Genomic DNA, 26,099 nt, shown 5'->3' with positions numbered 1-26,099 from the left:
GTGTTAGAAAGTGTTCTAGTTTCATTCTTTTACAAGTGGTTGACCAGATTTCCCAGCACCACTTGTTAAAGAGATTGTCTTTAATCCATTGCATATTCTTGCCTCCTTTGTCAAAGATAAGGTGTCCATATGTGCATGGATTTATCTCTGGGCTTTCTATTTTGTTCCATTGATCTATATTTCTGTCTTTGTGCCAGTACCATACTGTCTTGATAACTGTGGCTTTGTAGTAGAGCCTGAAGTCAGGTAGGTTGATTCCTCCAGTTCCATTTTTCTTTCTCAAGATCGCTTTGGCTATTCGAGGTTTTTTGTATTTCCATACAAATTGTGAAATTATTTGTTCTAGCTCTGTGAAGAATACTGTTGGTAGCTTGATAGGGATTGCATTGAATCTATAAATTGCTTTGGGTAGTATACTCATTTTCACTATATTGATTCTTCCAATCCATGAACATGGTATATTTCTCCATCTATTAGTGTCCTCTTTGATTTCTTTCACCAGTGTTTTATAGTTTTCTATATATAGGTCTTTAGTTTCTTTAGGTAGATATATTCCTAAGTATTTTATTCTTTCCGTTGCAATGGTGAATGGAATTGTTTCCTTAATTTCTCTTTCTGTTTTCTCATTATTAGTGTATAGGAATGCAAGGGATTTCTCTGTGTTGATTTTATATCCTGCAACTTTACTATAGTCATTGATTATTTCTAGTAATTTTCTGGTGGAGTCTTTAGGGTTTTCTATGTAGAGGATCATGTCATCTGCAAATAGTGAGAGTTTTACTTCTTCTTTTCCAATTTGGATTCCTTTTATTTCTTTTTCTGCTCTGATTGCTGTGGCCAAAACTTCCAAAACTATGTTGAATAGTAATGGTGAAAGTGGGCACCCTTGTCTTGTTCCTGATTTTAGAGGAAATGCTTTCAATTTTTCACCATTGAGGATAATGTTTGCTGTGGGTTTGTCATATATAGCTTTTATTATGTTGAGGTATGTTCCTTCTATTCCTGCTTTCTGGAGAGTTTTTATCATAAATGGATGTTGAATTTCGTCAAAGGCTTTCTCTGCATCTATTGAGATAATCATATGGTTTTTATCTCTAGACAGGAAACACAAAAACGGTGTATAAATTCGAACCCAAAACAATAAAGTAAATGGCAACGGGATCATACTTATCAGTAATTACCTTAAACGTAAATGGGTTGAATGCCGCAACCAAAAGACAAAGACTGGCTGAATGGATACAAAAACAAGACCCCTACATATGTTGTCTACAAGAGACCCACCTCAAAACAGGGAACACATAGAGACTGAAAGTGAAGGGCTGGAAAAAGATTTTCCATGCAGATAGGGACCAAAAGAAAGCAGGAGTAGCAATACTCATATCAAATAGACTTTAAAACAAAGGCTGTGAAAAGAGACAAAGAAGTCACTACGTAATGATCAAAGGATCAGTCCAAGAAGAAGATATAACAATTATAAATATATATGCACCCAACACGGGAGCACCACAGTATGTAAGACAAATGCTAACAAGTATGAAAGGAGAAATTAACAATAACACAATAATAGTGGGAGACTTTAATACCCCACTCACACCTATGGATAGATCAACTAAAGAGAAAATTAACAAGGACACACAAACTTTAAACGATACAATAGACCAGTTAGACCTAATTGATATCTATAGGACATTTCATCCCAAAACAATGAATTTCACCTTTTTCTCAAGCGCACATGGAACCTTCTCCAGGATAGATCACATCCTGGGCCATAAAGCTAGCCTTGGTAAATTCAAAAAAATAGAAATCATTCCAAGCATCTTTTCTGACCACAATGCAGTAAGATTAGATCTCAATTACAGGAGAAAAACTATTAAAAATTCCAACATATGGAGGCTGAACAACATGCTGCTGAATAACCAACAAATCACAGAAGAAATCAAAAAAGAAATCAAAATTTGCATAGAAACGAATGAAAATGAAAACACAACAACCCAAAACCTGTGGGACACGGTAAAAGCAGTCCTAAGGGGAGACTTCATAGCAATACAGGCTATACCTCAAGAAACAAGAAAAAAGTCAAATAAATAACCTAACTCTACACCTAAAGCAACTAGAAAAGGAAGAAATGAAGAACCCCAGGGTTAGTAGAAGGAAAGAAATCTTAAAAATTAGAGCAGAAATAAATGCAAAAGAAACAAAAGAGACCATAGCAAAAATCAACAAAACCAAAAGCTGGTTCTTTGAAAGGATAAATAAAATTGACAAACCATTAGCCAGACTCATCAAGAAACAAAGGGAGAAAAATCAAATCAATAAAATTAGAAACAAAAATGGAGAGATCACAACAGACAACACAGAAATACAAAGGATCATAAGAGACTACTATCAACAATTATATGCCAATAAAATGGACAACGAGGAAGAAATGGACAAATTCTTAGAAAAGTACAACTTTCCAAAACTCGACCAGGAAGAAATAGAAAATCTTAACAGACCCATCACAAGCACGGAAATTGAAACTGTAATCAAAAATCTTCCAGCAAACAAAAGCCCAGGTCCAGACGGCTTCACAGATGAATTCTACCAAAAATTTAGAGAAGAGCTAACACCTATCCTGCTCAAACTCTTCCAAAAAATTGCAGAGGAAGGTAAACTTCCAAACTCATTCTATGAGGCCACCATCACCCTAATACCAAAACCTGACAAAGATCCCACAAAAAAAGAAAACTACAGGCCAATATCACTGATGAACATAGATGCAAAAATCCTTAACAAAATTCTAGCAATCAGAATCCAAAACTATTTTTTTTAGTTCCCAACCAATTTCCTGGGACCTCATTGAACTTCGGGCATATTCAAGGCATTATGTCATACATGTGAATATTTTCTGTCATTTGCATCACAATAAGTAAAAGAAAAAAAACAAATTCCACATGAAGGTAATAATAGAGTCTAAGACATCATGAGAAACGCTGGACTGGAAGAAACACAAGCTGGAATCAAGATTGCCAGGAGAAATATCAATAACCTCAGATATGCAGATGACATCAGCCTTATGGCAGAAAGTGAAGAGGAACTAAAAAGCCTCTTGATGACAGTGAAAGTGGAGAGTGAAAAAGTTGGCTTAAAGCTCAACATTCAGAAAATGAAGATCATGGCATCCGGTCCCATCACTTCATGGGAAATAGATGGGGAAACAGTGTCAGACTTTATTTTTTGGGGCTCCAAAATCACAGCAGATGGTGACTGCAGCCATGAAATTAAAAGACACTTACTCCTTGGAAGGAAAGTTATGACCAACCTAGATAGCATATTCAAAAGCAGAGACATTACTTTGCCAACAAAGGTCTGTCTAGTCAAGCCTATGGTTTTTCCTGTGGTCATGTATGGATGTGAGAATTGGACTGTGAAGAAGGCTGAGTGCTGAAGAATTGATGCTTTTGAACTGTGGTGTTGAATAAGACTCTTGAGAGTCCCTTGGACTGCAAGGAGATCCAACCAGTCCGTTCTGAAGGAGATCAGCCCTGGGATTTCTTTGGAAGGAATGATGCTAAAGCTGAAACTCCAGTACTTTGGCCACCTCATGCAAAGAGTTGACTCATTGGAAAAGACCCTGATGTTGGGAGGGATTGGGGGCAGGAGGAGAAGGGGACGACAGAGGATGAGATGGCTGGATGGCATCACTGACTCAATGGACGTGAGTCTCAGTGAACTCCGGGAGTTGGTGTTGGACAGGGAGGCCTGGTGTGCTGCAATTCATGGGGTCGCAAAGAGTCGGACACGACTGAGCAACTGATCTGATCTGATCTGATCTGAAGACACTGTATGCAGAGAGCAGGGTAAAAGTCAACCCAGGGAAATACCTGGGTATTACAGTTAGGAAAAGTAAGGCAAGCCAGTGAAAGAGGGGTTGAAGTGGGCAGGGCAATGCCTCCATGACTCACAAAAGGACTCCTGGGTCAATATTGCCACTGTTGTGAGAAATGGAAGGTGTCAGGGTCCAGAAGACACTGATGGGACTAGGTCTGTAAGAGTGCATCTCTTTAGGGATCCAGGCAGGAAACAGATAGCTGTTCGATTTGGTTTATTTAAGAAGCATTTAATATAGTATTAAAAAGGTGTGGGAAATATGAGAAGGAACCAGGGAAATGACAAGTTACCCAGGTAGTATTAAGGAAGAACAAAGAAATGTGAGCACTGGAGAATATTTACCTTCCCTATGTCAGAAGAGACTTGGGAAAGGTGAGGCTCCTGGAACCAAGGACTGCATAACAAGAGATAGGACCATCTGTTAATGGACAAAATCAGCCTGTATCAACTTAGTCAAGAGGGAACAGGGCAGGGAAATACTCTGACTTCACTTCGATTTTCTTGATTACCTGTTGGTGCTCCCACTGACTAAACCAATGACTAAGCCAGAGTGGGGTTGCCAGATAAAACACAACACATTCAGTTAAATTTGAATTTCTGGTAAGTCTAAGTATTCATATTACATACGACATGGGACATACTTGCATTAAAAACTATCCTTTTACTGGAAATTCTAATTTAGCCTGATGTCCTATATTTTCATTTGCTAAACCATTCAACCCTAAGACAGAGGGCCATGGAGTCCACCGAAGCGTCTCTAAAGCACAGCCTCTCAGGGTCCAGAACAGGAAGAGGAAGTGTGGGGAGTGGATCTGAAGGGCAATAGCTGATAGGAAGCACAGATGATCGCAGAATCCAGACAAAAAGGAGTGGCTGGGGCAAAAGGTGCAGACAGCTAAGTATCATCCACTTTTTGAGGATGACACCAGTGGTTTGAGAGAGTAGCAGGATTAAGGGGTGGAGTGCATAGCTGATGCAGCAAAGTGCAGAAGGGACAACCTCTCAAAAGCCTATTTGGAGAGGCCACAGCCCTTTACCTCCCCATTTGTGGGGCTCCTTTCATGCTTCTCTTCCAAAAGTCATTTATGTTGGTGCTCTGGATGCTCTCTAGAAAACACTGTTTATCTTTACCTTGAAGGATAAAGACATAGAAAATATTTGTGGATAGGCAAAAGTTTCAAGATTTCATGTTTAACTTTTAACCAGATTGCTCATTAGTATTAAGCAACTCAGGAGAAGAGATAAATCTACTTTTTCTCAAGAATCCTCAGAGCTGAACTATTACAAGTTTTTTCTTTAAGTACACCTCTTCCTTGCATTGCTGTATACCAAGACTCCAGACTGTATAAAATCTTCTTTTGTTACAAATTTTACTATTTGGTCAATCTCTATATTTTTAAGATTCAGATAGTGTTAATATAAATTAACCTTTAATAAAGAGAATATAAATTTTAAAATAATATTTTTATCTGGAAGTTGGGAATTGGTATGTGTTTGTCTTTTGTTTTTTTTTTTTTTTTCCCTTTTAACTGAAGCTCTGTAGAGTACTTCCTTCCATGGCTAATTCTTGGTCATCTATGGTGCTGTAAATAGGTTATGCCATGGAGAAGTCAAATTTGAATGTCATTCATTTTGATATTTTGGTTACTTATTTCAGCTTTTTGATTTCTTTGTTTTACATCACTGGGACAGCTACTGTCCACTCCCAGTATGTGATAGAAAGGTGACTTACATCAGTAAGATAGTTTGTGTTCAGACAACCAAAAGATGACAAAATCCTGTCACTTAATAAATATTTCTCAAGCCCATAACACAAACAGAAGGCTTGAGTAGAGATAAAAATGAACCATCAACCAGGGACCTTCAGAGTACTTATGAAGCAATTTCATTTTCTACAGTAAGAAATTTAAGTGAGGAAGGCTTGAGAAGAATATGAAAAAGGCAAACTGAATATTTATCCTCAAACATCCAATTCAGGACCATCATTCTCCAAGTTTGTAGCTACCACAGGCAGTTGCACAACCAAACCTGTATGCAGACTGTGAACCTGAGAACGCTAGTGTGCATGCTGATTTTCCTTCAGTGCAGCATTTCTTTAAAGCAACTTTCCTCTCCACTCCTCTTCCACACCATCTTTTCAGCCTTCAGTCTTACTAGCTACCTTCATCACACCTATTGTGCTACACGGTTCAACTTTCACCAGTTTTGGGGACACGAGAAGTACTCATTCAAACTGATGCTCTGGCTTGTGAGCAAATTTTTTTTTTTTTTTTTTACTTTAAGTAGGATTTCAGTCAGATTAATAGATGCTTTGGCAAACTGTCTGTTTACCATGCAGGGCATAAATTTTCTTAGGTCAATTTTGCTATCTCCTCCCATTTTCCCAAGATTATAACTGAAACTCTTGGTAATATAAACCTGTTAATTAACTGAGTCTTTTTAGCTAATCCCATTCTGATCATATGGATTGCAATCATTATTATCCATACACTCACCATACCAGTATATGATTATGACAAACGTCTTTATACCAATGCCCTCAGCATTTCTGAGTGCCCACTGTTTTAGACACAAGTGGCCCCCAATGAGTAGACATGATGCCTCCTCTCCAAAAACTGGTAAATGGTAATAAGAAAAGCAGGTGAGTGCCATAATACAGAGACACACAAAAAGCACAAATGACTGGGGAGCAACTAATATCAGACTTAAGGAGAATGTGGGGATAATGTTTAGAGGGAGAATATTTCTAAAACAGTCAGAAACGGTCACAATTCTATGTTTTGAGCCTCTAAGTACAAAGCAAGCTTCTATCTTTTGGTTCATAAAAATAATGGCTGATAAAGTATTAATACATGGAAAAACAAGAATTTCACATACAGGTAACATCAGGCAGAAAGTGGTCAGGCTAAAGAAATAAAGACCTAGCTTTCTATTAGGAAGATGAGGTGGGCCATGGATTGTGTGCCCAGTTGACAAACTGGCCACAACACAGGACTGGAAAGTCACAGGCTAAATGAACAGTATCTCCTTAATCTCTAAGAGTTGAATCATACTTTGCTCAACTGTGAAGATGTGAAAAGTTCTGAGATTATTTTCAGATGATCTTGGTTTGAATTCCAACAACTCCCTTCACCACTTTGAGGCTTAAGGGCCAAAGAGAAGTACTAATGATAATCACACACACACACATATACACACACAGTATTCACAGATTTTGTTGTGATGATGAAATGCAAATATACTAAAAGTGCTGGCACGTGTTGGTTCTCAGCTCTAATTATCAAGTCTAAATCTGTACATTCTGTACTTTTAAGCCCCGGGTCACTTTTAAGAAACTCAATTTAGTCTTTTCACCTGCATAATTATCGCCTCTTACAACTTATAAACCTGGATGACTTGGGTTCAGGGTATCAGCAAACCTCCTGAAATGGTAGGTAGCACTGGATGGATGGTACTATCCTGTCGTTCCAGACACTAAGTCGTGTCTGACTCTTTGTGACCCCATGAACTGCAGCATGCCAGGCTCCTGTCAGCTCTTTGCATCAGCTTCAGCAACAGTCCTTGCAATGAATATTCTGGGTTGATTTCATTTAGGATTAATTGGTTTGACCTCCTTGCTGTCCGAGGGATTCTCAAGAGTCATCTCTAGCACCACAGTTTGAAAGCATCAGTTCTTCAGCACTCAGCCTTCTTTATGGTCCAACTCTTCTATTCACACATGACTACTGGAAAAACCATAGCTTTATAGTTTTTTGGACTATATGGACCTTTGTCAGCAAAGTGATGTTTCTTCAATATGCAGTCTAGGTTTTGTCATAAGCTTTTCCTCCAAGGAGCAAATGTCCTTTAATTTCACGACTGCAGTCACCAACTGCAGTGATTTTGGAGCCCAAAAAAATAAACCAACTCAATGGACATGAGTTTGAGCAAACTCCAGGAGTTGGTGATGGGCAGGGAAGCCTGGTGTGCTGCAGTCCATGGGGTCGCAAAGAGTTGGACATGACTGAGCAACTGAACTGAACTGAAGAAAATTAAATTTGTCACTGCTTCCATTTTTTCCTACAATGTGCTTAACTTAAGGGCTAGTTGCCTCCCTAAGTTAGGAACTGCTTTGATTTTTCAACTGCAATGGGGTAGTTCTAGAACATCAGGAGATAGAAGTCCACGAATTATTTTTTTCTTATCCTTTTATTCTTTGTTTACACTATTCCAGATCTGTGACAAAGGAAAAACTTCTCATAATTCTTAGCCATCCAGGACCCCTGAGTGGAGGGATTCACTTTGCCTTAGGAATGGATCCAAAAGGGTTATCCTAGCCCATAACTAGGTTCCATGAACACCAACAACTTGGGCCACAAGTGACAAAAAAGCACCAAATTATGTTACCAATTTAAGACGAATGGGCAAGATTCCTTCTTGACTCTCTTGTAGAAGTGCTGAGCAGGAAGAGGCAGAATTTTTGTACAAAGGACTTTGCATAAGAAGCATGCAACAGCATAGACTGTGATTGACTGCAAAAATAGAAATTATCCCCTCCTTCTACCCACACTCTTTGGTAGAGCACACCCACACAGACTCCAGGCTGGCCTCCTGACTTGCTCCAGCCAGGCTTTAGTAAGCATGACACACGATGTCTGACAAACCCTTGTGCACAGAAGTACCCCCATTTGTTTCTCTTGTGATCCCTGCACTACTACCAAATGAATAAGCCCAGTTTGTTCTGCCACATGATGAACTACTCATGGCCAGGATGTCCCTGACATCCCAGCTGTCTTTGAACCAAGTGCCAACGAGGTGAGGCCATCCTAGAACCATCTAGCCCCAAAACAGAGAAACCACCCAGTGGACCACAGAACAATAAGAAATACTATTTTTTATTTTAAGTCAGTATGTTTTCAGGTGGTTAGCAAAAGCTAATTGATAAAATTATGCATTCTCTTTCATGGTCGCCAAGTATAAATACATGAATGTAAGTGTATATATGCATGCGTACTTTGTCTTCTGGAAATGGGCACACAGACCTTAATAGTAACTTGTTAAATATTCACAATTGATTTAATCTTCTTCCAAAGGAAAGGAAAATTTCTTTACTTAGTGATGTTAGAATATTTCTCAATATTTTCAACAGGAATATTTGTAACTTTTTCAGGGCAAAGGTCTGGATTTCATTAGACTGTCAAAGGCGTTCATGAGCATAGCAGGGTGAGATCCACACTTAAAAGGAAAATTCTAGTATGAAGGAAGAATGTTAGCAAATGAGCTGAGTTTGATTCCCAGAAAACAAGCCCTAGTAACTATTCTGACAAATGAAAAGCGGAACTGTGTGATGAAAAATTAAAGAACAGAATTTTATGAATAATTTCAGTATTATTTATTGACTCACTGTATCATCACTATCATTGTCAAAAATATTGGTTAAACCACATATGTGCAATACAAATTTTCACTTGACAGTGCTTTCCTACAAGATCTTAAGGTTCTATTCATTTTCAAATATTCTGTTGTGTTGGAACAGAAATTCCAGTATTTGTTTATAAATGAAATCTCCCAAGCTACTTCTCAAGCCAACAAAACTCTTTTTTTTTTTTCAGATTTATGTGTTTCAATTGTTTGAAAACTATATTACAAATAGGTTATGATCTTAAAAGCTAAATAACCCAATTTAAAATGGAAAATGGATCCAAATAAAGGCTTCTCCAAGGAAGATACACAAATGGTCAATAACCACATAGAAAGATGCTCAACATTACTAGCCATCAGGAAAACACAAATCGAAACCACAATGAGACACTACTTCACACCCACTAGGATGGTTATAAGCAAAACAACAGATGTTGGCAAGTATATGAAGAAACTGCGATCCTCAAGCATTGCTGGTGGAAATGTAAAATACACTAGAAAATAGTTTGGCAGTTCATCAAAAGGTTAAACATAGAGTTAACATATGACCCAGCAGTTTCGCTGCTACCTATATGCCCAAGAGAAATGAAAACATATGTCCACACAAAAACTCATACATAAATATTCATAGCAGCATTTTTTTTAATAGTCAAAAGACAGAAATATCCCAATGTCCATCAACTGATGAATGGATAAACTGTAATATAGCTATAAAATAGAATATTATTCAGCCAAAGAAGAATGATACACTGATATTTCATTCAACATGAAACCTTCAAAACATTGTAAGTGAGAGAAACTAATCACAAAAGACCATGCATATGATTCCACTGACATAAAATATTCAGAATAGGTAAATCTATAGGGACAGAAAGGACTTCCCAGGTGGCTCAGTGCCACCATACAGGAGACGCATGAGACATGGGTTCGATCCTGGGTCAGCAAGATACCCTGGAGGAAGGCATGGCAACCCACTCCAGTATTCTTGCCTGGAGAATCCCATGGACAGAGGACCCCGATGGGCTACAGTCCAAAGGGTCACAAAAAGTCTGTCACGACCGAAGTGACTAAGCAAGCACACACGCATACATGCACATAGAGACAGAAAGTAGATTAATGGTTGTTCAGAACCAAGAGATGGAGAGGCAATCGGGAATGACAGCAATGGGTAAGGAGTTTCTTTTGGGGATGGTGAGAACATTCTAAATTGATTGTGGTGATAGTAGCACACCTCTATGAATATATCCCAAATCACCGAATTACACACTTTAAGGGTGAACTTTATAATTTGTGAATCATATCTCAATAAAGCTAATAAATTTTTGATAAAGCTTATGATCTTAATATTTGGAACACTGTGTGGGGTTTTGTTTGGGTTTTCCACTTTCATTTACAATATTTGCCTCAGGCTTGCTCCACCACAGCTATTTAGAGGGCCAATAGAGTCAGACATGACTACTGGGTATTGGCAAACTGCCCTCCTGCTCACTCTGAAATAAAGTTAGCTTTTGGCCAGCACAGCTTTAAGAAAGGATCTTTCTGCCTCTCTGTTGTTGATGGTAGCAATACCAGCAATTCTATGGGCTTACCTACCCTGTCACCTACCTGTACTCTATGTCCTATCATAGAAAGGACTTTTACCATTGCTACCTAGGGTCTTGGTAAATCTGGAGTTTTTCTGTGCCTCTAGAAAAATGAGCACTGGAATCCAGGGAGTGATTTTCCTCTGTAAATAAACCAGTGAGGGGCTTCCATGGTGGCTCAGTGGTAAAGAATCCGCCTGGCAGGGCAGGAAACATGGGTTTGACCCCTGATCAGAGAAGATCCCACGTACCGTGGGGCAACTAAGCTTGTGTGCCACAATTGCTGAGCATGTGTTCCAAAACCTGGGAGCCACAACTACTGAGCTGCATGCCCCAGAGCCCATGCTCAGCAACAAGAGAAGCCACTGCGATGAGAAGCTTGTGCACCGCAACTAGAGTACTCCATGCAGCAATGAAGACCCAGCACAGCCATAAATAAATAAATACACATTTGAAAAAAATACTCACTTCCTGCCTCAGTACAAAGGGATTCCCAGTATAAACCAGTGGATCTGAGATTTCTCTATTCAGTATTTCTAAGGTGGAGCCATCCACCCACTCTCCATCTCTGCTGCTGCTAAGTCGCATCAGTTGTGTCCAACTCTGTGTGACCCCATAGATGGAAGCCCACCAGGCTCCCCCATCCCTGAGATTCTCCAGGCAAGAACACCGGAGTGGGTTGCCATTTCCTTCTCCAATGCATGAAAGTGAAAAGAGAAAGTGAAGTCGCTCAGTCGTGTCCGACTCTTAGCGACCCCCTGGACTGCAGCCTACCAGGCTCCTCCATCCATGGGATTTTCCAGGCAAGAGTACTGGAGTGGGGTACCATTGCCTTCTCCCACTCTCCATCTCTATTTTCTTTTTTTTGGCTTGAAAAAAAATGTATTATCTTACAGCTTTTTGGGTCAGAAGTCTGGCACAGCTCTCACTGGAATAAAATCAAGGTGGTAGCAGGTTGTGCTCCTTTCCAGAGGCTCTTGGAGAGAATCTGTTCCCTGCTCATTTGGGTTGTTGGAGGAACTCAGTTCCTTGTGGTTATAAGACTGTCCATATCTCTATTTTCTACATCATATACTCCAGGATCTTGATTCCTACTTGAACTCAACCAGATTTGCAGTCCCTACTATTAGGATGTGGCCTCTGCCTTTATTATCTTAATCTCAGACACCAAGAATCTGCCAATTTTGCCATTTTTCTACCACCTCTTTCCCTCTACAACTTATTTCATATTTGTCCAACCTATCCTTTGGTAAAGGGTCACAGTGCCTCCATAAATAAGTATACCAGGTGAGAACTGCAGCAAAATGGTGAACTTAACCCATTCAGAAAGGGCCCCCCATCATACCCCTGATGATTGCTGCTGGATTCATTTTGATATATGACAAAACCAATACAATATTGTAAAGTTAAAAAAGAAAAGAAAAGAAAAAAGAAAAAAAAAAAACCAAGATTAAAAAAAAAAAAAAGTCAGACCAGTGCTACCAGATCTGTAAATGTGCCAAGGACATAAGAATTTGAATTTTAAAGTAAAATGTCCTAGTCTATAAAATGTGGCTCAATTTTTTTTTCTCTTTTAGATTCTTTTCTTTGATTTTTTTTACACAGTAAGGTAATAGCTGAGCTTTGAAATGAAACCCAAGGGGACCTTGCAGAAGGCTATCTGTATTTACAAAATTTTTATTCATATGATTTTGATTTTTTAAAATTAAAGAAAAAGCCACTGAAGATTAAATAAAATTTATGGTGGGCCAAATTTAATCAAGGACCACCACAGCAGTCTGCACTCTGCCATGGTAAGCTCACACCAACAATTCAGATATAATACCATATAAAGGCCAAAATAAAAATACTGAACAAATATGAATGCTAACTGTATAAAAACATACAAAATATAGTGTTATTTTGGTGTCTCAAGTGAAATCTGTCAAAGTATATGTGTGGAACCATTAGAAGATAGTGCAGTCACTTCCTAAAGAAGACATTCTCTAACAATATCTGAGTTTAAGCTTTTATTGTTTGAAACAGTCTCTGACACTGGTGAGTGAACCATTAAAGCAGTTATCTAAAGAAATCCAAATCAACACAAAATAATTACTCCTGAAAAATCTAAGTAATCTTTAATTTTTTCAATGCATCATATTATTCAACTAGTTTAAAATACAACCCCTCCTTATTTCATTCTCCTCATCAAGCAAAAACTGATTTCTAAATTGATCCCTCGTGACAGACCCAGGTTATTTATGTAAAATGTAATGCTAATCATTGTAATAATACAGAATTCCTGCTAAATAAGGTGAATTTTTTATTCTAAGTAAATGGCAAGTTCAAAGGTCAGTATGGCCATTGAGACTTTTCCCTTACAAAATGAAAAACAAATTATAAGTAGCTTGACATACAGATTTGCATACTTCAAACAGCTGTCCATCCTAGATGTTAACAAATGTTCAGAGTGATTAAACCTGAATTTATAGTTTATAGAAGGAAAAGTAATCCACTAGAATAGGTACTGCTGCTGCTAAGTCGCTAAGACTCTGTGCGACCCCATAGACGGCAGCCCACCAGCCTCCCCCGTCCCTGGGATTCTCCAGGCAAGAACGCTGGCGTGGGTTGCCATTTCCTTCTCCAATGCATGAAAGTGAAAAGTGAAAATGAAGTCGCTCAGTCATGTCCGACTCTTCGTGACCCCCTGGACTGCAGCCTACCAGGCTCCTCCATCCATGGGATTTTCCAGGCAAGAGTACTGGAGTGGGGTGCCATTGCCTTCTCCGAGAATAGGTACTAAGCAGCAAGAAAATATAGTAAAACTCTGCTGGTGAATGCTTCCTTGCCATTTCCACATTTTCTTTATTTTCATTTCCCTATTCACAAGACTTGTGTTCTCACCTGTATTTTTCTAACCACATTAACATTTATCATGAAATACTATTTCATGAATTACTTTTTTTTTTTAAGAAAAATAATGAGAGTAAATTTAGCTCAGGCTGACCAAATAGGCTGACCTTCCTCAGAAAAAATGAAAGTTCAAATGCACCCCAAAGTTAAACTAGAATCTGCTATTTATGTAACCCTGGGAAAGCTACTTGAAACTTTGTCTCTGCTCATCTGTAAAATGGAAGTGTAAGTCAAAACAACTGCTAAGATTTCTTCTAAATCGAACACTAGATGATTGGATTTTCCATTAAACCCTTAAAGTTTCACTAAGATTCTGTGCATGACTGTTATGCCATACAATCAAGAGGTGTTATATTAAATAAGGAAAATATTCCTTAAATATTAAATAAGGAAAAAATACCATGCTGAAATGATAATCCATAGTGCAGCTAGCCACCACAGATATGTTAAAGTCTATAAACAGACACACTCCCCCTCAATACACATACACACACATTCAACACCATCATAGGGTCAGTGTTGCTCAAATTTCAGCAATTTGAGTTTCGTGAGGAATTTGAGCACCACCTAAATTTTTATTCACTTAAAAGTGGAAGTTACCTCATTTTTTAAAATCAGACACACCCTAAGCAATCAAGAGCTTGACTGTGTTAGCTTTATGTATTTTTCCCAATAAAATGTATTCAATAAAATAAATCCAGTCAATAAAATAAAGTACAATTAAATAAAATTCCTCCAAGTACTATCTAGAATTTTATACATACCTTCAATGATAAACATACTAAACTTTGGAAATACCAGAGTAGCTTATGAAAAAAAAGATATACACACTAGTGTAGAATTTAAGATTTTGTGTTAAAGGAATGTAAAGTTTCCATTGTATTTATTAGGATAGAAAATCATCAACTGTTACATCCACTACCTTTCGTTAGTTATAGAATCTGACCCCATACATTATTTTAAAAAGGGAGCAATAGGGCCACCTGTTAATGAGTAGAGTTTTCGTTTTACATATGAATTGGCATAAATCCCACTCTCATCATGCCAAGTGTTGATGCCAACTCTTTTGGAACCATCTAGATCTGTGAACTGAGAACGGCATTTTCTGTGGACAATTGAATAATCATCATCTTGACAAGGATCACCCTATGGAGGGAAAAGACAATTTAAATATTAAATGACTGAAATATGTATAAAGGAATGATTTCCAAAAGTTGATCTTTAATGTGTTAGTCTTATTATGATCAAAGGTTAATTTTCAAACAGTTGATTAATATAATCTCTCAAATTACTCATCACTTCTTGTATTTGGCTATTGCATTTATAAGCATTTCTAATTATGAATGATAAGTCTAATTAATGATTGTCTTATTTATAAAATTATAAATTATTATATGTGCAAAAATTTCTAAACCATAAATATACAGCATAAAGAACTATTTCTACATATGAAAAAAACAACTACAATTTAACTACCATTTAACACCTTTTATATTAATATAATTTTTCCAAAGACTAATATCTTCAGTTATATTTTTATTTTTTTGTCTTTTTTTAATATAAATTTATTTATTTTAATTGGAGGCTAATTACTTTACAATATTATATTGGTTTTGCCATACATTGACATGAATCTGCCACGGTGTACATGTGTTCCCCATCCTGAACCCCCCTCCCACCTCCCTCCCCATCCCATCCCTCTGGGTCATTCCAGTGCACCAGCCCCGAGCATCCTGTCTCATGCATCAAACCTGGACTGGCAATTTGTTTCACATATGATAATATACGTGTTTCTATGCCATTCTCCCAAGTCATCCCACCCTTGCCCTTGCCCACAGAGTCCAAAAGACTGTTCCATACATCTGTGTCTCTTTTGCTATCTCACATACAGGGTTATTGTTACCACCTTTCTAAATTCCATATATATGCATTAGTATACTGTATTGGTGTTTTTCTTTCTGGCTTACTTCACTCTGTATAATAGGCTCCAGTTTCATCCACCTCATTAGAACTGATTCAAATGTATTCTTTTCAATGGCTGAGTAATACTCCATTGTGTATATGTACCACAGCTTTCTTATCCATTCATCTGCTGATGGACATCTAGGTTGCTTCCATGTTCTGGCTATTATAAACAGTGCTGCGATGAACATTGGGGTACACATGTCTCTTTCAATTCTGGTTTCCTCGGTGTGTATGCCCAGCAATGGGATTGCTGGGTCGTATGGCAGTTCTATTTCCAGTTTTTAAAGGAATCTCCACGCCGTTCTCCATAGTGGCTGTACTAGTTTGCATTCCCACCAACAGTGTAAGAGGGTTCCCTTTTCTCCACACCCTCTCCAGCATTTATTGCTTATAGACTTTTGGATCACAGCCATTCTGACTGGCGTGAAATGGTACCTCATTGTGGTTTTGATTTGCATTTCTCTGATAATGAGTGATGTTGAGCATCTTTTCATGTGTTTGTTAGCCATCTGTATGTCTTCTTTGGAGAAATGTCTGTTTAGTTCTTTGGCCCATTTATTGATTGGGTTGTTTATTTTTCTGGAATTGAGTTGCAGGAGTTGCTTGTATATTTTTGAGATTAATTCTTTGTCAGTTACTTCATTTGCTATTATTTTCTCCCATTCTGAAGTCTGTCTTTTCACCTTGCTTATAGTTTCCTTTGTTGTGCGGGTTATATTTTTAATAACTGCTATCAGGTCATACTTGCAAGTAAATGCCAAGCTGGAAGGTTCATCCTATGAGAAATTTACCTCAGTATAACCCAGTATAATATTTAAGGTATTTATCCTTAGAGCGGGCTTCCCAGATGGTGCTAGTGGTAAAAAACCTGCCTGCCAATGCAGGAGACATAAGAGACACGGGTTCGATCCCTAGGTTGGGAATATCCCCTGGAGGAGGGCATGGCAACCCACTCCAGTATTCTTTCCTGGAGAATCCCATGGACTGAGGAACCTGGCTGGCTACAGTTCACAGGGTCACAAAGAGTCAGACACAACAGAAGTGACTTAGCACATACGCATCCTTAGAGTACGTCATAAAAACTTCTATCGTAATAGAACAAAACACTATCATTTCCACTTCCCAAAGGAAATATTAATTCACTCAGATTACATCAAGGATAATGGCAAACAAGAAACATAAAGCCCCTGTACTGATTATCTAATTTCTGCTTTAAATTGATACTGATTTTAAAGCACTAGGACAAAATTGAAATTAAATCACCAAAACTATGAAACAATGAAAGAACACCAAAATAGTTCTAATCTTAGATAGGCTTTGTTGAAAACAATTGAAAATTCTAATCTCATAATAATTATGGTGTCTACTTATTTACTGAGTGCCTATTATGGTCTGAACATGGTAGTTGAGTATAACTTTTAATCCACAACTGACTTTGAAGTAGGAATTATTACTCCCACTTTATATGCAAGAAAATATCATTTGCTTAAAATCTCAGCGAAGAAGCTAAAGAATGCCAGTGATTCAGCCAGGGCTTCAATCTGTCTGCTTGTAAGACACATTAGTGCACTAGCACCTTCATGAAATTCTTAATAATTCAAAGATAAAGTATACAAACAATAAAATCTGAAAGCTACATAATATCCATGTCACTTTCTATATAGTTTTGGGCTTTTGCTTTGTGTTGGGGTTCTATTTCTTTGAGGTTTGTTTGTTTGTTTGTTTTGGGTCAGGTAGAGATCCTTTAAATGAGATTAGAGCATCACTTGCCAAACTGCCCTCTAAGTAGGAAGCAGGATCTCCTCATTCCTACCCCTGTTGCAGTGGAACTGAGGAGAGCTTCACATGTAAGTCAACACCTTCCTTTAGTATCTCCTAGGCAGAGAGGATGATATGTTTTGATGAGACGAATGATAAGAATAAATGTGATGTTTTAGGAGAAATATTCTGGCAGCAGAAGGTGCTAAAGACTGAAGATGAAAAAGACTGGATCCCAGAGCTATGATTAGAAATGGATCTCAACAACTTACATGTCATTAACTCATGGATGTATAAACAAAATGTGGTCTATTCACACAACGAAATAATTTATTTTGGCCAAAAAAAGGAATAAAATACTGGTAGCTCTATAGCATAGATGAAATTTGGGAATATTATGCTAATTGCATGAAACTAAGCCAAAAGTCAGATTTTATGATTCCTTATATGAAATGACAAAATAGGCAAGTCCACAAAGAGAGAAAGTTGCTTTGCCAGAGGATGATGGAGGGGAAAGAATGAGGAGTGACTATTAATGAATGTGATTGGATCAAAAGGCACCAAGATATGTGGCTAAACATTATTTGCGGGTTGTATCCAGATGAAACTAGCATTTAAATCGATGAACTCAATAAGGTAGTTTGCCTTCCCCAATGTGGGTAGGCATCATCCAATCTGCTGAGGGCCTGAATAGAAGAGAAAGGCAGAGAAAGTAAGAATTGGCCCATTTTGCTTGATTGCTTGAGCTGAGATGTTGATCTTATCCTGCTCGTTGGTGCTTCTGATTCTCAAGCACTGGTTTTCCTAGGATTTCAGCTTTGGTTTGTTTCTGTAGAGAAACCTGACTGGTACACTGGGTATGTGGTTTCTTTGGGATATGATGAAAATGTTCTGGAATTGACTGTGGTGATGATTGTATGACACTGGAGATATATTTTAAAAAATCACTGAATTGTACATTTTAAAAGGGTGAAACTTATGGCATGTGAATTAAATCTCAGTAAATTATATCTCAGTAAGGCCATTATTTTCTACAAGTGGATAAGAAGGGGTGAAAAATGCTGAAGTTAGGAAAACTAATTAAGAGAATGTTTGTTGCCTGTTAACACACATAAAACTGAATGCCTCCCATGATCAGAGATGGTAAACCAACCTCCCCACCCAAAAAAAAACCCATACAACTGAATCTGTAATATTTGACAATTTCTTCATTGTCTATACTCCTACCATGTTTGATTTCAAGTGAAGTCAGTAGTGAACACTGAGTTGGGAAGACATGAACAGACTCATTTCATGCAAACTTTAAGAGGTGACTCCAGCTCATCCTGAATCCACTTTTCTCATTTCCCATTAAGCAGCAGCCATGCAATGTGAGTAGATTAAGCCCCCTCTAGGTCTAGGGGCAGAATCTAACTGGCCTAAGACAATCAGGATAATCTCACTCCACTCTCAACGACAGTGATTAGTTCAGTGTTAGACATGTGACTTCAGTTTGTCCAAACAGCTCAAAGCCTGAGACTTCTGTTCAAGGGTTTGGGGAAGAAAACATTCTTTTTTCACTACTGGATATAAATAAGGAAGCACCTAGCCCAGGCTGCTGTTGGCAGCCTGCCTACAATCAGTATAGCATGAAACCAATACCATAAAAAGGCAGATATGAGAGTCAGTAAAAAGTATGATGACATTGCCATATCAATCCTTTCCTGAAGCCAGACTTTTCAAAAATATATGGGCCAATAAATTACTTTTACTGCCTAATCTAGTTTGAGTTGGTTTTTGTACAACCTACTAAAAGCATCCTATCTAATATATACCTGAATAATCTGCATTATTGGAACACTGAGGTACTGAGAGTTAGAGCAAGGAAATGGGTCAAAAACAAGGGAGATGGAAATATATTAAAAAGTAGGAGTAAAGGCAGACAGTAAATTTCTGCCTAAGCATACACCCAGGAATTAGAAGGATGCAAATATGGAACAGGTGAAAAAAGAAGGTTTTCAAAAATAAGAACAAACTATTAGGAACCATGAGGGTATAATTACTATAAGGAAGCAGAATAAAGTATGTTTTTCAAAGTTTAGTACAAAAGGCACCAAATAGAATAGAAAAAAAGCAGCTTCACCAACCAAGAAGGTCCTACATCAAAGGACCTTTTATATTGACTGCAGCTCATACCCAAGGCCAAATTGAGATGCTGGGAGCTTTGGACAAGCAAGTAATTTGGTCTACCTCTGAAACTAAATATATAGGGAGGGAGTAATCATTTCAAAATTATTATTAGTTTTCTCTTTTCATTGTATGTAACCACCCATTTTCCCAAGGGGTGATCAAAATTTGTTTTAGAAAAAAATGACAAAGAGCAAAGTAATATCACCTTCTAATGAAAAATACAGTTTTTCCTAAAGACAACAACCTTGCAATCCAATGCACACTCTTGAGGATTTTAGAATATCAATAACCATACCTGGAAGATTCAAATCATAGATTTCTCCAAGCATGGAGAGAAAACATTCTTTGCCATGAAACCTTAAACAAGAGTTGGAATATAGAGTAGGAAAATACAGAAGTTTGGGGCATTGTAGAAAGATGAAAATAGGTAAAAGCACAGAAGGACAGGAGAAATAGTTGATGCATTTCCCAGTTTTCCCATCCCTAGACTTAAATCAGGGCTTCCCTGGTGGCTCAGACAGTAAAGAATCTGTCTGCAATGCAGGAGACCTGGGTTCAATCCCTGGGTTGAGAAGATTCCCTGGAGAAAGAAATGGCAACCCACTCTAGTATTCTTGCCTGGAGAATCCCATGGACAGAAGAGCCTGGTGGGCTACAGTCTATGGGGTCGCAAAAGAGTCAGACACAACTGAGCTTGCAGCACAGATTTAAACCAGATAGGGTCTCATTGATATGGACAGAGAGAAGTACATTAGATACGTGAGAATAATGGCAGAAAGGCATAGGGGTCTCCTGGCCCTCATTTCTCATGAGATCTTTAAACAGACCACCTCTCATGCTGTTCTTTCGTTTGCCTGGGGCACAGCCAAACTCAAACCAGTGAAGCAGCCTGGTCAGGCAGAGGGAGGTCTGAGAATCATCAGTCCTGAGGCATGTTTGGTATTCTGTGGCACAAACAAGACCCTGAAAGTAGTTGCAAGTCTGGAGAGAGGGTTCAACTGTTAGCTGCAGAGCTGAGCACTGAAGCTAGTTATTGAATGGGAATCACAGAAGGCTTCTGTGGGGTCAACAGTATCTATGGAAGTGGAAATGAAGTTCAGTCATCTCAGACAAGCCATGAGGGCTCCAACCAAGCCCAGAAAAAAAGAGTGGGAAATAGAAAAAGACTGAAAGACTCACAGACTATAGCCACTTATACCAGTAAGAAAAAGAGCAACCAGGTAGACTTGGGATATCATCCCAGAGACTAGATGTTGCTGGAACAGCTACACAACAACTCTTTGTGCCTGCGTGGGCTTCCTCACAGCATGGTGACTGGGTTCTAAGAATAAGGTTGGCACAAAGAGAACAAGAGGAAACTGCAGTGCATTTAAACAGCTACTCCAGAAATCATATAGCATCACTTTCATCACAGTCACAGTTCACCCAGATTTGGGGGGATGTAACACAGACTTGGAGATGGTGATGGACAGGGAGGCCTGGCGTGCTGCAATTCATGGGGTCGCAAAGAGTCAGACACGACTGAGCGACTGAACTGAACTGAACTGAACACGGACTCTACCTCTCAATGTGAAGAGTGTCAAAATCACATTGTAAGAGCACATGCCATGGCAGCGCATGTGGCAACCATTTGGGGAAAATAGCAGTTTGCCACAGGGAGAAAATTAGGGTGTGTTGGGATTCCCAAGACCACCACTAGATTCAATGACTTGCTCAGAGGACTCATTAAACTCAACATATAATTGTACTTGTGACTATGATTAGTGCTAGCACTAGTTATAAAGAATAACTAGCACTAGTTGTAAAGAATCCGCCTGCAGATGCTGCTGCTGCTAAGTCACTTCAGTCATGTCCGACTCTGTGCGACCCCATAGATGGCAGCCCACCAGGCTCCCCCATCCCTGGGATTCTCCAGGCAAGAACACTGGCGTGGGTTGCCATTTCCTTCTCCAATGCATGAAAGCGAAAAGTAAAAGTGAAGTCGCTCAGTCGTGTCCTACTCTTCACGACCCCATGGTCTGCAGCCTACCAGGCTCCTCCATCCATGGGATTTTCCAGGCAAGAGTACTGGAGTGGGGTGCCATTGCCTGCAGGTGAAGGAGACACAAAAGACATGGGTTCGATCCCTGGGTCAGGGAAGATCCCCTGCAGTAGGAAATGGCAACCCACTCCAGTATTCTTGCCTGGAAAATCCCATGGACAGAGGAGCCTGGCAGGCTACAGTCTGTGGGTTGCAGAGTCAGACATGACTGAGCACATGCATGCATGCACGTGGCTATGCTTGATTACAGCAAGTTGATTCAAATCAAAGTGAGCAAAGGGAAAAGGCACATAGGCTAAAGTCAAGGAAAAAACAGGTATGAAATTCTGAGATCAAGAACCTTCTCCCAGTGAATCACATGGGATGCACTTGATTCCCTCCAGCCATGAGGTATGAGATGCTACCTACTGGGGAAGCTCATTAGAGACTCCAAGGCCAAGATTTTTCTTAGGAGCTGGTCACATAGGCACCCTCTGCCTAGCATATACCAAAATTCCAGACTCCTAGAAGGAAAACAATTGTTCAACATAAGGCACATTGTTTGTGCCAACAGTTCAGACACTGTGAACTACTTTTATTAGGGAATTCTTATCTCCACATGCCAACCAAAGGCCAACCTTGTAAGCAGACCTTTTAACAGATAACAGTCTCAGTTCTTTTCTACACATTGAAAGTGGGAGAGGATCTCTGAGAAAGTGAGTTTTTTTTTCAAGAAAGATTAAATTTTCTTATAGGAGCTATTTAAATCATGGAATCAGACTAAGCTTATGTTGACTGAGAATTAGTATTTTCCCACTGGTGATGGGCTTAGGAAGAGGGCCAGTGATCAGTTAGACATACTTCCTCTGCATATGTGAATTGTGGACAATTGTTAGAGTTTCAACACCCTAACATAATATCTAAATGATTACTCAACATCTATTAAGTGGGTTGGGAAGAAGTGTTTAGAAATTGTATATAGAAAAAGATTTGTGGATTATTTCACATTATTGGCTGATCCACTATTCTGGTGCCACACAGACCCTGAGTTCTGACAAAGTACTCAAGATATCACTGACAAAGTACTCTTAAGATATCTTAAGATATCACTGAATTGTCCGAGTCTTCCGGATAGATGAGGGTAACAGAATTCGTCTGAAGTATGGAATGGGTGGGCAACAGAGCACACAGCTTAAGCAGAGCTGTACTAGAGGAGGCATTTCACAGGAAGAATTTAAAGGACTTACTAGCCTAACTGGGGATAAAGAATCGAAGATGCTCATACCTTCAAATCTGGATGGCTGGGAGAGTTCTAACACCATTAAAAAGAATTAAAAAGACATGGAGATAAGGAGGACTTGTTAAAGGGGGCAAATGATGAGTCACTTCTCAGACATTTTTAATTAGAGATGACATCAGTACAAAATTCTTATTTGAAAGGTAATGCTGTTGGACAGATGTCCAGGAGAGAAGTCAGTGCCCTGTGCACAGCAGTGATAATTGATTGGGTAAAATAGCGATAAAGAATATCACTAGGACCATGGATTATATTTGAATATGGACTCTGGCTTTCATAATTATCCTGTATCAATTTTCTGTGAGGCTGAAAACTTTACCATGGCTATGTGTCTGTTATTAAGAAATGCACGTTGAATTATTTATAGGTAAAGAGGCACAAAGTCTCCAATCTACTCTCAAATGGTAAATAATTGGTGACTCTAGGTAAAGATTATATGGGAGCTCCTTGTGCTGGTCTTATAAATTTCCTGTAAGTTTGAAATTATATAAAAATAAGTTACCCCCTCAAAGGTGATGGTTACAGAGCCATGGGAGTGGATTAATTTTCTGAGATTATGTAAAATGAGAGGAGCAGGGTTCTGGGACCCAATTCTTGGGAATACTTATGGCTGGGTTCATAAAAAAGCCATGAAAGACAGAGACAAAAAGTCATGGAGAGAGCATTGCAAAGCTATAGATTCTAAGGAAAGGCGGGACACAAAGAATGCAGTGGTAGCCAATGACTACTCACTTCCAAAGAAGCATCATAGAGGGCAAGACCTGATAAAACACAACCAACAATAAGAATCAATCTCTTGTCATCTTTGACTGTGCTGTTTCAGAGAATGGTTGGGGAAACCAAAACATCCTGATAGAAGATGGAAAAAGAGTGTCAGAGAAAGGAACACAGAGGGCAAATAGGCCCTGCAGCAACGGGAACTACTAAAGACCCAGCAAGAGAATCACTATACAGAAAATCTGCATTAAGGCTAATAAAGTTTTCTTTTTCCTTTCCTTCTCTTTTTCTTCCTTCTTATTTTTAACAGATAATAGAAAAATAGGTTAGGATATTACAGAGGGTCCTCTTGAGTGCCCAGTCAACCTTCCCTCCTTGTGAAAGACAAATAAGACATGGTTTTACCACTTACATCAGTAAAATGTATCAGTAAGTGATGAGTATCCAATTCTTAGATTCCCATCCCTTTCCCACCTCATTCCCATAACCTCTAAGCATCATTTATCTTACAAACCATTTTTTCAGGATAAAATGACATTGCTGTTTCTTAGTCAACCATATACCCAGTCCTTACCCATTTCTGTGGTTTCACTTATTCTTATTTGATTTCATCCTGTTTTTTTAGGACTTTTTATTTTTCATAGTTTTATTTCTCAAGGTCATTTTCAGTTTTAGTCCTGCCTTCTAGAATATCAATAACTCTACCTAACTTAATATCACTAGATAATTTGAGAGCAGTCTCAATTCCTTCATCTAGAGAGCTCATCCATAAAAATACACAATGGATTGTTTCCTGCCCAAATCAGTCACTGGGAACTAACCTTGTGCCCACCATTACAAATAGCTATTAGCCACCTGGTATTCATACAGCAAAGATCATTCTTCCCTAGCATGCCTTTAAGCATCCTCATTTGGTGTACTCCATTTACTCTTTAAAATGTATGGAGGCAACAAGCTTATTTATCCAAATGTCACATTGGATGGAATTTTAAAAGATATTAAAGTAGATTGTTGTGATATTTTGTTTAATTTCAGTATATATCACATATAAAATTCTTCCCTACTCACATGCACTTGGCTGAAGACCTGTCTTCCCCTAATTAGGCTGTCTTCTAAACACACAGAGTGATGTGGGAAGAAAAGAACAATTCTCCTACAGCCAAAATTACTTTACTAACTCTGGGAATCACAGGTCATAGGCATTTTAGACAGATTCCTTTGTTCATTTCCCTACATTACTTTTAAATTGATTTCATTTCTATTGGATATTTTTTCCTCAATGATTGAATAAGAGTAACTGGCATATGCAGCTGTAAAGAACATGCAGATAGTTGGATATATTTAAGAAACCTTTATATATATCTTTTCATTTGGTAAAATTTTACAAAGGAGAAATATTTGTAACAAATAAAAGTATTCAACCAAAGAAAATAGTCATGGGAAGTTCAAGTAGGTATAGACTGTGAATATAGGTATAAACATCTATATCATTAATGAGTTAGGGTTAGGGTCATCCCAAAGAAAAATATGGAGGTCTATATGAATCAGATCAGATCAGATCAGATCAGTCACTCAGTCGTGTCCAACTCTTTGCGACCCCATGAATCGCAGCACGCCAGGCCTCCCTGTCCATCACCAACTCCCAGAGTTCACTCAGACTCACGTCCATTGAGTCAGTGATGCCATCCAGCCATCTCATCCTCTGTCGTCCCCTTCTCCTCCTGCCCCCAATCCCTCCCAGCATCAGAGTCTTTTCCAATGAGTCAACTCTTCGCATGAGGTGGCCAAAGTCCTGGGGTTTCAGCTTTAGCATCATTCCTTCCAAAGAAATCCCAGGGCTGATCTCCTTCAGAATGGACTGGTTGGATCTCCTAGCAGTCCAAGGGACTCTCAAGAGTCTTCTCCAACACCACAGTTCAAAAGCATCAATTCTTTGGTGCTCAGCCTTCTTCACAGTCCAACTCTCACATCCATACATGACCACAATGAATAGTCACATCAAAAAATAACCTTTTCAGTGCAGTTCAGTCGCTCAGTCGTGTCCACCTCTTTGTGACCCCATGGACTGCAGCATGCCAGGCCTCCCTGTCCATCACCAACTCCTGGAGTTTACCCAAACTCATGTCCATTGAGTCAGTGATGCCATCCAACCATCTCGTCCTCTGTCATCCCCTTCTCCTCCCACCTTCAATCTTTCCCAGCATCAGGGTCTTTTCTAATGAGTCAGTTCTTTGCATCAGATGGCCAAAGTATTGGAGTTTCAGCTTCAGCATCAGTCCTTCCAATGAATATTCAGGGCTGATTTCTTTTAGGATTGAATGGTTGGATCTCCTTGCAATCCAAGGGACTTTCAAGAGTCTTCTCCAACATCACAGTTCAAAAGCATCGATTCTTTGGCGCTCAGCCTTCTTTATAGTCCAATTCTCAC

General features: G+C 38.8%; 1 protein-coding gene across 4 annotated transcripts in view; it reads right to left on the bottom strand.

The window, feature by feature from the left end:
• Positions 1–14,611: 14,611 nt before the first annotated feature.
• CFAP95 (cilia and flagella associated protein 95) overlaps positions 14,612–26,099 on the bottom strand; it is a 158,884-nt gene continuing 147,396 nt past the window's right edge. For 3 of the 4 annotated variants that reach the window (XM_059889246.1, NM_001079625.2, XM_024995947.2), the window contains 1 exon segment: positions 14,612–14,891. In XM_059889246.1, the coding sequence (XP_059745229.1) occupies positions 14,700–14,891 (192 nt within the window). In that variant the 3' untranslated portion in view covers positions 14,612–14,699. 4 annotated transcript variants of the gene reach the window in all.

This window comes from Bos taurus, chromosome 8, assembly GCF_002263795.3.
Source record: "Bos taurus isolate L1 Dominette 01449 registration number 42190680 breed Hereford chromosome 8, ARS-UCD2.0, whole genome shotgun sequence".
Taxonomy (NCBI): Eukaryota; Metazoa; Chordata; class Mammalia; order Artiodactyla; family Bovidae; genus Bos; species Bos taurus.
Note: the sequence above shows the minus strand (reverse complement) of the source record. Positions and strands in the feature narration are given on the sequence as shown.